At 33.9% G+C, this 13956-nt stretch overlaps 1 protein-coding gene across 1 annotated transcript; it reads right to left on the reverse strand.

The window, feature by feature from the left end:
* Positions 1 to 13244: 13244 nt before the first annotated feature.
* Positions 13245 to 13601, reverse strand: LOC136842017 (integumentary mucin C.1-like). The gene has a single exon (XM_067109416.1). It carries the CDS (start codon positions 13599 to 13601, stop codon positions 13245 to 13247), a length of 357 nt encoding a protein of 118 aa, XP_066965517.1.
* Positions 13602 to 13956: the final 355 nt, after the last annotated feature.

Raw genomic sequence — 13956 nt, forward strand, 5'->3', positions numbered from 1 at the left:
ATATATAATACTTTAATAATGAATAGTATATAAATATATAATAATAATCAATAACGTTACAAAATTTGAGAAATTTATCCTTATCATCACAAACAGTTAACCTTTATGACTAGAAATAAAATGATAATAAAAGAAAGCGCTCTGGTAAGGGTTCATGCCATTAAAACAGGATAGTTCCAAAGAGTCTTTGACTCATAGAGGACGAAATTGAGTCCTAATTCGTTATTCAGGTGGCGAGACATCCATTGGTTGACGTCAAACCATAAAATCATCGCCGTTACTCAACCATTCACGGAATTAGGTAATGTTATTCCAGGTATACTGATATATATTTTTTCTTGTAATCGTACTTATACGGTACAAAAATCAGAGCCATATATTTCATGCAATTATCAAAATATTATGTGAGATAAATTTAATTTCAGTTACTGCTGGAGCTCTGTGAAGTAAGGACAGTGCTGAATCAATTACAAAAGCTTGGTCAAGTATTCTGGAAGAAAGAAACCATCCATGGATTATTCATAAAAGCTGTGCAAAATAATGAAGATCAGTGGTGACTGATTTAGATAACATTTTTCTTTACACCATCAACATCTGCAGTGAACTACTTTGCAACCAGAAACGACGGACGCCTTGGAGCCAAAGAAAAATGAAGAGACAAGCTACTAAAAGGCTTATTTCATTCAATCATCTTTCTTTGCAGAAATTCATGAAACAGCCTCTAAAACTAAATGGCTCTTAAAGTACAAACCATTCATAGAAATAATTGGATGTCATTCATCGTTCCGTTTGGAAAGACAAAGGCCAGAAATCTCCTTTGTAAGATTTATTAAAGTATCATTAGTTTTATCTTAATTTTTGCGAATATTAGTAATCAAAAAAACAGGACACCACACGGAATGCAATGAATGGAACAAAGATAAAACTAAGGGAGAAATCAAGAAAGTTAAAACTAAAGACCCCAATCAAGTTTCCCTTCAGTCTAGGAAGCACAGAGAAATACCCGTTAAATTAACACACTTAACAGTCGTTTTAGGTGGTAGACTCAAGTCAAGGACACCAGTAACCTTGCTGATACCACGATTCTAGGGCTGAGATACCGAAAAACAATTTCTTTAACTAAATCTGTCAGATACAGTGACATTTCTATCCTGGGTGCTTGCTTGGCCAATGGACGTCTCGTCCAGACACACTTGTCTGAAAGGACAGTTCGTTGAAAGGACCTCTACTACAGACTATAGACTGCACAGCCATTTCAAAGTCCCATAAAACGAAAGTTATAACGAAAGAAAAGTAATTAAGATTATTGAAAAGGTCATAATAAAACCTCATGACGTTTTCAACAGATAGACAGAGAATGCAGGATATCTTGCAATTATCTCTCGTAATAAGAAAAAGTACATTAAACACAAGGTTCCTTCACTCTTTGAAACTGTAGATTTCTTTGGCCCATGGACAGCATTGACAAATTTAAGATTGGGGGTAAATTGTGGTTGTTCTACGCATATGGTCCTATGGCAGTTGACTAACCAGTCAAAGGAGTTTGATTCTGCTTTTTTTGGCAGTGGTCTCTTTGTGGCACTTTCTATAACTATGGAAAAGTGCTACGGTTCCTCCAAAAAATCTTATCATTACACTAACAGAGAGAGAGAGAGAGAGAGAGAGAGAGAGAGAGAGAGAGAGAGAGAAAAAGAGAATTTTTTTCAGAGAGAGATTTCTATAAATAAAGGCATTATTAACTTAATGCAGAACATATTCCTTTACTACTATTTAAGAAGGAGTGGTTAATTTTCGGGAAGTTCACAATGAAGTGACAGCAACGCCTCACGATATCACGCGGTCCGTTATAAATGACACAACAAGATTAGTAACCTTAGGGTAAAACAAATGACATTAACAAACGGATACGAGAAAAACTTTTTTTTTTTTTTTCAGACAAATTACCAAAGGCAGAGTAAGAAGGACAAAACAAGAAAGTTTACTAATATCAAAACGAAAAGCTTAACAAAATCACAATGATGTTGACCGCAGAGACAACGAAAGTAATTTTTATTGTAGTAAAAGCCAAACCAAGAGACATTATGGAGACTGAAATGAAAAAACGCGACACGAAACGAAATGAGAAACACTGGACTTCAATCACATTAATTATCCAAAGATGAGCAACATATCGCTCATTTGCACCAGAGGTTCTGCACGGATATGACCAACACGGCAGAACGCGTTCAACGAGATACTCCCCTGAAAGAAACTGGTTGTCGAGTACAAGGAAAAGATTTCCGACGACATCGAAGGAAAAACAGAGAGCTGGTAAAACCAAAACGAATTTCCCAGACAAGAGATCTATCTCTTCAATCGATCAGTAATTACACAAAGGCTAATTACAACGTCTGAAAAAACTATCTCTATTCTAGAAACCAAAAGAGGGCTAAAGAAGGAGTTGATTCAACTAGCATCTTACAGATACAATTTACAAAACGCTTATCTTTCATCGTTGTATCTTTACTAGAGGCAATAGAATTTCTATAGAAATTAAGTTCATAACAGGATAAAAAAATCTTCTGTATAAGAGTACTCCTGCATTACTGTATGGAAAATATATCTACGAGGACAAAAGTCCAAGTAAAAAACTGTTTTAAAACAATTACCTTTTACAAATGAAACAGTATCTTATACTCGATGAAAAGATGGTGGGAGATAGGAAGTTCTTAGGAGGTGTCATCCACTGAAGTTTATCTACACAGACAAGATTTTTACAGGGCATCTTATACACTTGAATCTAAATAATATAAACCAAGACCTGATTAGGACTGTGGCCCAATAGCAAAAATGTAGTACCTGTAATTTTATATAAACGTACAACAAAATCTGCTTATTCTGACACGAATTTAAAAGTATAAATAAGTAATTTTTCTAAATACAATGTAGTCCAATACACTCCAACTTGCAAAAAGAAAAATACATTTTCAAAATTAGAGATGGTGCAAATCTTGCCATCAAAGATTTCAATTTAACGATATATAGAAAATTTCTCTACTCGCTTATCGGACCCTACTCCAAAAAAACTCTTATCATATCAACGTTTTTATCATTCGCATGTGAATATTGTCACCTATTTCACACAGATATCAAACTAAACAACTGACAACACACATATATATATATATAGATATACAATGTATATGTATATATATATATATATATGATATATATATATATATATATAATATATATATATATATATATATATATATATAAATATTTATATATATATAATATATACTGTATGTGTGTTGGTGTGTGTGTGTGTGATGTGTTGACAAATTGAAGTGTTTGCTCAGATAAGAAGAATTTGTGAGCCAAAAGGAATCAAATGTTACCCTGTTTTAGGAATTCACTAGCTGCATATCAACAGAAACTACTTCTAGAAGGCTCTATTACTTTCTGAGGCCTGACTGTAACAACAAAACTATCATTCGGATTTTTTTTCTTCAGTACCTATTAAACTTTAGAAGGCGTTTGCGCCAGAGATACCATATCTCATTTAATATACACAAAGAGCTCACTTCAATCTTTTGTGATCGGCAGGTGTGTGTGAGCTCTTGTGGTGAACACCAGTGCTTCAGAAGGTTCCATGCCAGCAACTGTTTACAAATGATTTTGTGGAAATCCACATGTGGTCAGACAGAAGCCTCTGAAAGATCTGATGGACCAGTTATGGGGCCTGTGGCTAAACAGTGGTTCATTTCCTCGTCAGAAAAGCCATGCCCTTACCACCCAGACATCCTCCTCCTCCCCTCCAAGGTCAAAACCCTCCCCAGGGACCCGTCTAAAAAGTTCAGGCCTGAAAAGGGAGCCGGACTACAAGCTCTCAGAGCCTGACGTTTTGGCGCCCCAGTAATGAAATAGAGGCCATTGCCCCAGCAGCCTCAAAAGAGACCACAATGACCCACCACGACCCCTGAAACAGGCAGTTCGCCAACCTCAGCCACAGTATTCTGACTTTTGAGTTTCCACCGTGTTGGAAGATGATTCCTTTTATCCACAAGACGTTTTTGTTTTCCGTCTTCGTAGAACAAGGGGGTCAATACCCAAGAAAAAACCCCAGTTTATGAGGAGGTACAACCGGCCATCAGAGACCTCGAGCCTCAACTCTATGTCGACGAAGTAAGTTCGCACCACCAAGAACAGAGACAACCATCGCACAAAGAGGAACGTCGTCCACAGTACCAAGAAGAAAGAAGACCTGAATACCAAAGAGAAAAGGCCACAGTACCAGGAGGAAAGACCTCATCAAGAAAAAGACCACAACTCCCAAAAGAAAACAACCCACATTACCAAGAAGAATTTCTCCCAGAATACCAAGACACATTATCCCATTATGAAGAGGACCTACCTACCTACTATGAGGAGGAATTAGACAGGGCAGTATGAGCAGCCCTCAGAGAAAGAAATGAAACATCCAAAATGTCCATGAACAATTTCAAAACGACACAGGATAAGGCAGCAGAGCCTGTCAAAAGAAGAGAGATGTTCCTAAGACAGAAGGACACCTGGATGAGAATGGTATCCAAGGTAAATTCAGCTAAATAGAACGAATGTCATTTAAAAACTGTGAAAACAACTACAGGAGAACCAGCAGTTTTTTCTATAAGTCCCCATACAGAATATTACAGTGACTGGGATTATTCTTGCATTTCAAATAAACATCTTAGCAGTCTATTTTTCTAGATCTTTTCAAACAGTTTGCAGCGTGATTTCATTTTCAGGAAAATGCAAAAGGTGCAGGTCGACTTGCCTGTCCAGATTTATTGACAATCAAGGAAAAATCCGAAAAATTCGGCTAACACAGGTATAAAGAAACATTACTCTGCCAATAAAAACCAGCATTTGTTAGGTCACTGTTCAGTCTTCTTAAATTACTTCATTTTCTCACAATTCCAAAACAACAAATTGCTCGGTTTATTCTATTAATTATTTACCAAACAGGCGTTTTTTTATAATTAGATGATATCCAGTCTGTGAATTTACTGGTCCAGACCTTCAGAATGCTGACAAATTTTTATGACAAAACTACAATGCCTACAGATGCACTGGCTGGAGGCAGAGGAATGTAATTGCTTTAAAATAATTGTTATATATCATAATTAACCAGAAATAAATAATCATAAACACTTGAAAAATATTAAAAGACATGAAGACATCTTGCACATTGATTCAGTTTAGTAAAGACCCAATTAATCGCAATGACTCTTCTGGCTTGGGCTTAGTAAGGGTCACAGGTTGCCCATCCCAATGGGACCCCTAAAAAATTTTTTTGTCTAATTTGAACTTGCCTTATATTATTAAATTATTATTATTATTATTAAATTAACAACAGTAGTATTTCAATAGTAGTAGTAGTAGTAGTAGTAGTAGTCTTATGTTGTGTAGTGTAAACTGATACGAGAGCTTCATTTCTGGGAAAAATTGCAGCTCGAAAAGTTTTGAAAAAATTCCATTTCCAATTATGAGAACCCATTATCGGCAGTCCTTTTTCTGTTTATTTCCAGATCAAAGTTACCTGGTTCAAAGCCAGAACTGGAACAAAAACGAGCCGTTTCGTGTTTAGCGAATGGATTTTCTCCACTTGAGAACAAAGGGAGACTTTGAGAAAGGTCTTTTTTTTTTTTTGATCTTCAAGTGAAAATATTGTTACGCAGGCGAATTTATTTGGCTGTTTTGGATAATTAAAAAGTGACAGCTCACAACTGTCTTGCTTGATTAATTTGGATCCAGTTTGAACCACCAACCATTGATTTTGGTTATCAACAAAATTGCTGTCAAAGTATAGCTTCATCGACACCTAAAACCTGACATACTAGAAATAAATGATAATTAATCTTTCTCATATCTAAACGTTGGCACAATAATAACAGCTGAAAATTATAGATATTTATCTAACAATGAACTGTATGATAGTAGAATGTTTCTCTCTGTAATCTGACACTAAACGGGATTTGAGAGTGACAAAATCTGCTGGCAAAAAAAAAGAAGAAACATTAAAGATTTTGATTTTGAAAAATGTTCAATAATTGCCAGGTTTACACTAACACACACACACACACACACAAAACGGGCACACATTTAAGAACAATGTTAATTTTAATTTAATTAAGAATAGTTCATTGCGTACGTGATAATGTGAATTTCCCTCCGGTACGTAAGCCATGAACGCAACAGATCTTGAGTCAACCGTTTTCTCAGATTTTTTTTTTTTTTATTTAAGAACTGCTAATTCATGGTCTGCAGCTAATCTCACCAGGCTGACTCATCGACAGCCCAGAAGCCAAGAACATATTTTACTGATAACTGATAAAATAATCGGTCTTCTTATTTTGCCTCGTTAGATATCTAAAATCGCATTTTCTTGAATTTAAAAAAAAGTCCAAAAACAGTTAAAATGCCGAATCAAAACCTTATTAAATGTTCTTATTTAATAAACGTAAACAGTGGAATTCATTAAAAATGTTTTGAGAAAAAAATAAAACCTTGAAAACGAGTAACAGTAAACCACCGCTGACGCGTAACAGGTTTTTATGACAGTTAAAAAAGTTTATTTAACTTCAAACACTGTCCACCTGTTACATTAAAGTCTTTATATAAACGTAAGAATTAATTGGTCTTTTAAATAACATGCGACACCACTTTCTTACTGTACTTCATTTTCGTCTCTTTAATTTCCTTACGTCGTTTTACATTTGCGTCCCCCTTACACCCAGTTAGTGAATGCTGGTTCTAATCTACCTTACACACACTGAGTTGTTCTAACAACTTATCCTAGGAAGGGGAAGTGAAGATTGAAACTGAAAACGTGTTCGCCCCATTTTATTCATTTACACTCTCTCATTGACCCTTTTCAGATACTTTGTATCTAACGTATGTATTATGTATCTGTCAAAAGAATGAACACGTTGAACAACGTCGTCATTGAAAACAAAAAAATTGAAAATCTGAACACACCAATACGACATCGTCATTGACCACTTATACGTTATTCAGAAATGTATTATTCGGGAAAAATATTTTGGCATGGTAAAAAACATCAATATATAAGAATGGGTATCAGATGAAGAGAGAGACTAAAGCTATCACGGAGAGGCTTACATTCACTATCAAGTCTTCCTCTGTTCAGAAGTCTCAGGACTGGAAAACGCGGCAATTGAACCGAAATACAAGAAGATAATTATTTACTAACGAGTTTGTAACCAATGAGCTTCAGGGCGTTCACTGTGCGACCATAAACAACTGTGTCAAAGATTATCTGTAACTTTCACGGACAGAATAGGAAAAACATAATAGTTCAAGAACACTTTATTGCCCTTGCCGTTCCATTTACTTTCTCTCAAGATGATTATCACAAAAGACTAAGGAATTTCACTTTAATTGTGTTGATGATCTTACTGAAGTGTAAAGAATGATTAGTTAAAATTGTCGTTGTTTCCTTTTTCATAATATAATTGGACGATTCCAGTCACAATGGTATTCCGCTAAATGTTTTATGGCAAGTTACTTATTTCGATGTTCAGTCATCCTAGACTTAGCACAAAACACACACACCTACACACACACACAATACACACGTAGAAGAAAAACTAATAATAATAATAATAACGTAATTTGCATTGTAAGTCCGAGATCATAATATTAAAACGGAAAACTGGATTCACGATAAAAGTCATCGTCAAATAATTCATACCAAAAGCATTCATTTGCTTACCTCAGTTTATCATTTCATCTTACTGTCTCAATAGTAAATAATGAGAAAGCCCCATCTTGTTGATCATCCCATAACGGCTCCTTCAACAGGTAGACAGTCACAAATGAACGTTTTCTCGTGATCAACATCGAGAGTCGGTAAAGTTGCTGTAAAATATAAATATAAAATATCGCCAAACACGTATCTGATGTTAGCATTTATTTAATCAAAACTGTTTTAAATGAGAGTAACTAATGAGTTCATTACAAACTGATTTTAGTTGTGTGGTATACCAAGTTCAAAACCACACACACACACAGTTATAAATATTTTAATATATATATATATTTATAAATACTGATTTATATATTCAATTGATAATATCTTTCCTTTTTCCATCAATAATTAATTGAGCAGCAAAGGTTTGGATGATTGAAAATTAACGTACAATGGTAGCTAATCGGAATGAGGCAAACGGCTGTCAGTTTTGGAGAACCTACAAAAAAATAAAAAGTTCCAGAAACCTAAGCTAAAAATAATTATTACTCGGGGCGATTTCAAATAATTTGAATCTGTATGAAACCCCAACAGATGCATTATGCAAAAGACTCAAACATTCATAGATGAATAACTAATCACTATTATTCTCCATGGTCTATGCTCACTGACTACGAGAGTGGGATTCACTCTCTCATTGTTGCATATGTTCAACTAAGACTGATGACGCTCGTCTGACAACAAGACTTCATCATAGATTAATGGACTCGGCTCATAAACTGATTTAATAAGACTCATGGAAGTTTTTCCGAAAACTCATAAACTTCTGGATTCAGCAACTGAAGGGTTTATGTGGTGGTATTCAGAAACTCATAAACTTTTCTTAAGGCTTTGTTTTCATGATACTCTTTTAGAAACAGTTTCATAAATTTCCTACATTCAATAAGATTCAAAAGTCTGTACAGCACTAAGACAGAACTCCTGATATTTTCAAATTGTGTCCTGGACATTGATGTTTACAAATTGATGGGAATTTCACTGGGTAAATACAAAAGGATAATTCTTGTCGTAATGCTCAGTCTCCTGGAACAGAGGCCAACGATTCCTTATGTTCGTTTAAGAATAAACAGGCTTGTGACAAAGCAGGAAGTTTTAGGAACAAAGTAAGCAGACCTTCCCTCGGCCTTTTGGTTTGCTAGATCATCCACAGATGTCCTGGGTAAACTGAAGGAGAGGAAAGAAAGCACTGGTGCATAACTCAATCCATTCTCCCATTGTCAATGATTTCTGGTTAACAGAAGGATATCACAAATTAACTGAGGATCTGAAATCATTTGAATAAGTGTAATATATATAATCATATATATATAAATATATTTATATATAAATATATAATAAAACTGTGTGTGTGTGCCTGTGAAAGCCGTTGGTAAACTTTCTTTTAGGGTAATTTGGAGCCATCCATTATTCGATAAACGTCTCCTTGTACTTTCAATGTGTCAACGCTGACTTTTTTATATTTTTTACAAAAGTCCTGGCTTCCTCTCAGGACTAATATTAAGTCAGTGGGTATTCAACATGTGATAGCTGCCTTTAAACTGCTTGAAATGTTCATAATTTGTAATGAACAATGAAAAGAAAAAAAAAACAGTTTAAAAGATGCCTCAACTTAAGTTTAGCATCCCCGACTTTCAAATATTTCTACCCCATTTACAAGGTTTGTTCTAAAACATAAATCTAAATAAAACAAAAGAAAAATTTTTATTCGGCCTTGAGTTCAGAAACTTTTTTTTTATCTTTTATTTAGAAAAATACATTTTACAGTTCACTTTACTATTCAATACATATACAATATATGTAATTTAAGTAAAAAATCAACAAATATGTCACAATATTTTATGTATATAAATATACTTAAATTTACTATGTACATACATACATATACACATATCCATATACTGATAGTATACATACTCATTATAGTATACACACTCATATGTATCTGTATATATTACAACTCCAGGTAACTACGTGTAAAATGAGAATTAAAGTTTTTAAATGATTTACGCAAGTAACCATTAATGTTAGTGATTCACATTCTGGAATGAAGTCTTCTATTGAGTTGCTTACTCAATAGATATGAAAATTTACCCGATTACCCCCCTTAGAAAAAATCAGTAACTTTTTCAGCCTTCTATCTGCCTATGTATTTATCGCTAAAACTGGTTATTTGTCCCTATTTATCCTTATTCTCAAACTCCCTGCAACCGACATCAATTTGCTGCGGTAAAACTTTAGCTTTTCCATTCGTTATCACACGGGGCAATAACCTGACCGACATGCGCCAGAATCTGAACAGAAATTTTTTTCATCATTATCTCTCTCTCTCTTAAGTCCAGCCCGTCTGTTTCAGCCTTAATATAATAGATGTGTAGTATCTATCTCCACTCATGTTCACTTGGGACGATAATTACCCAGCCAGTATTCCCCATCTGGAGAACCAAAGCCCCGTTTGTACTCATCCCAGTCTCTCTTGAAATTGCAAGGAGGGTCCACGGTTTTGTTTCTGCACAGGTTTATGGTCCATCCATCTCTGCACTTCACTTTCACAGGGGGACAGATGCTGAGAGGGACAGGCAAGTGATTAGTAATAAAAAAAAAAAAAAAAAAAAACACAGTAGTGAAGTAGTGTTTAATGCAGAGCTTTAGTCAGTCAATTTAATCTACTAGACGACGATGGGCAAAGAAAAAAAAAAAAAAAAAAAAAAAGCAGACTAGCAAGTTAGTTGTAGAAAAGAATCAGGATGGCAAATAACCTCTACAACAATTTTAGGCAACTAAATGAGTTTTAAAAGTAAATCAGGGTCCTAAAGAAGTTGAAGAAACATCCAGGATAGCAAGGAACTTTTAAAAAGATTAGGATAGAAAAGTGTGAAAAAAACAGGCTATCATATAAGTTAGAGAAAAAACCCGGCTAGCAAAAAAACTGTAGAGAATAAATTGTAGAAATATAATTAGGTGAGCAAAAACTGTAGAGAATAAATTGTAGAAATATAATTAGGTGAAAAAAAAAGAGAATAAATTGTAGAAATATAATTAGGTGAGCAAAAAGACTAAGATAATAAATTCTTAAAATTGAACAAACCATGCAAAAAAACTGAGAATCAAATAAATTATAAGTAAAATAAAAAGAAAAGAGTTAAAAAAATCTGCTACATAAAAAAGAATAAATTGTAGAAAAATATCAGAAGAGAAAATTATTTGTTTTATAAAATATCAGAATAAGAAATTATTTGTTCTAAAGGATAATTATGCACAAAAACCATCCATTTAAAATTTAAATTTCTTTTCTTTATTTCAGAATCTACTGAATGTCTGTATGATTATGACACTTGTGGATTAAAAACACAATTGATGCATTTCAATCGTTTATAGTGAAAATTTTAGACAAAAATAGATTTTTACCTGCTGGGACAAATTTCAGCGATTCCAGTGTAGTTCGGCCCATAATCCGAGCAGCTTTTTGGACATATACAGGCTGAAGAAGTTCAAAAATTAACGATAACAATAAATGAAGCATTACCATATATTCTCCATATGACTAAGAACCAACACTCATAATTTGGACCGATCAAAGAATCAAAATTATAGAAGACTTGTAGAAATTGTCTTGGCTTGTAGGGATAATGTTGGTGCTGGGTAGTTGTGCTGTGTGTCACTGGTTTATGAATGTTATGCTCAAAAAAAAAAAAAAAAAAAAAATAAAAAGTAATATAAGAAACATAGCAAGAACAAACCAAATAAAATACTCAAAATAGAACAAAATAAAAGCAGGAATTTCATGCAATAAAACAATATTGCTGTTTGGAAAATTAACTTAATTTTGAGTTTATATTCATATGTAGAATACAGACAAAATAATAATAATAGTATCAAATGAATTATAAACATGTAAAATGCTACAAATGCTATAAACAGTTTCGCATTTTCTTTAAAATTGTTAGGAAACAAAATTCAAAAAATTTAAACCAAAATTGTACAATTTCAGCTGAAAAAAAATGAAGCTGTTTGGAAAATTAAACAATTTTGATTACCATATAGAATAAGAAATTAACCACTTTGTTAACAAAGGGTTCTTTATGTAACTGAAAATACCTAATTCAAAGGAGATGAGTCAAAGAGTTTAAATTTAAAAAAATCTACAAATGCTATTCCAGCTGTATAATTGATAGAAAGATTTTGGAATTAAAATTAACAAACGGATTATTAAACCTTCTTGGAGGTTCTAGTGTAATTTGTAATTATCAAGGCTAGAGGGACATTATACAAATAGATTTTTAATACTTAAAATAAATTAACTCTTACGAATGCCTTTGTAAATTTTTGAATAATAATATCATTGATTACCTTTACAATGAAGAAGTTAAATATCTCATTTTAGATGCTGAGAAGTTCTCAGAATACATTAGAATCAAACATCCAGCCAATTTGGTTCCCATTTTGACCTGATCCTGGTTAAGAATCAAAATTAAACTGAAAGACACATGTTACTAGTACAAAGTCTTCACTGCAATAGTTTCCGGGATTATGTAAGTTGATGCAAGATGTTATTTGTGCTGTAATGTCAAAATTTATCGAAACGTTATGCTAAAAAAAAAATCCTTCTTGGTAAATAAATTGTTCTCCAAAAAAAATGGCGAAGTAATTGTAGAGAACATAGCAAGAACGAACCAAATAAAATCTTCAAAATAGAAAAAAAAAAAAGTAGAATTTCTGTGCAATTCAACAATTTGTTTTGGAAAATTAACTTAATTTTTTTTATATTCAAAAGTTGTTGTAGCATTTTTCATCCTAAGTTGAATTTACTGAACAATTAAATATGTATTTTAGGAGATGAGTCAGAGTTTAAACAGAATAAAAATTGCTACAAACTGGTATTGTTTTTCGCATTTTTCTTTACATTGCATTTGTTATGAAACAAAATTCCTGGTAATTTATACCACAATTGTTCCTTTCGTTGTTCAGCTGAATACCTGGGAAATGAAGCTAGTAGTTTCAACAGGTGATTGTTGTTGTAGTTGTTGGAACTGGTGTTGTTACCATTACAATGAGGCGTTGTTGTTGCTTTGGTAACAAGTGGTTGTTGTTTTAATTGTAGGGCTGAATCAAACATCCAGCAAATTTCGTTGTTTTGGCCTAATTTCAACAGGGTTGTTGTTGTCACTGAAAGGACACATGTTGTTAATAGTAGTTCCAAAGGCGTTCACTGCTGAGTTTCAACAGGTGTTGTTGTGACTAGAAAGGAGCTGGTGTTGTTAAATTAGTAGTTCAATACGTTGTTGTACAAGTTTCAACAGGTGTTGTTGTTGTCACTGTTGTAAGAAAAAATTTGTTAAAGCTATCAAGGCTAGTTCTGTACAAAAGGTGTTGTTGTTGTCACTGTTGTTTCAGCTGGTGTTTTATAAGTTGTTAATGCCGTAAACTAAATTAACTTTGTTGAATGTAATTGCTAAGTTTGTTGTGAGTATTCAATTCCAAAAGGCGTAGTTATAGCTGTAGTTTCCACAGGTGTTGTTGTTGTCACTGTTGTAGGAGCTGGTGTTGTTATAGTAGTAGTTCCAATAGGCGTTGTTGTGGCTGTAGTTTCAACAGGTGTTGTTGTTGTCACTGTTGTAAGACCTGGCGTTGTTACACTAGTAGTTCCAAAAGGCGTTGTTGTGGCTGTAGTTTCAACAGGTGTTGTTGTTGTAGGAACTGCATTGTTGATGCATTGTTGTTTCTGCAGTAGGGTATTGGCTGTTGTAGTTGTTGTAGTAATTGCAAAAGGTGTTGTTGTAGTTGTAAAAGGCGTAGTCAGTTTCAACATGTGTTGTTGTTGTAGGAACTAGTGGTGTTATTGCAGTAGTAGTTCCAATAGGCGTTGTTGTGGCTGTAGTTTCAACAGGTGTTGTTGTTGTTGTAGGAACAGTGGTGTTGCTGTAGTAGTAGTTTCAAATGGCGTTGATATAATTGTAGCTTCGACAGCTATTGTTGTTGTAGGAACTGATGTTATCGTAGTAGTAGTTGCAAAGGACGTTGTTGTGGCTGTGGTTTCAACAGGTGTTGTTGTTGTTATTGTGGGAAGTGGTGTGGTCGTAGTAGAAGTCCCAAAAAGGCCTGGCTGTGGTTGTATTTTCAACAGGTGCTGTTAGAGTTATAGTTTCCATGGGGCGTTGTTGAAG

Source organism: Macrobrachium rosenbergii, chromosome 9, assembly GCF_040412425.1.
Source record: "Macrobrachium rosenbergii isolate ZJJX-2024 chromosome 9, ASM4041242v1, whole genome shotgun sequence".
Classification (NCBI taxonomy): Eukaryota; Metazoa; Arthropoda; class Malacostraca; order Decapoda; family Palaemonidae; genus Macrobrachium; species Macrobrachium rosenbergii.

Coding starts and splice junctions, on each gene's coding strand:
- LOC136842017 (XM_067109416.1), bottom strand. CDS start 13,601: ATGTTGAAACTGACTACGCCTTTTACAACTACAACAACACCTTTTGCA.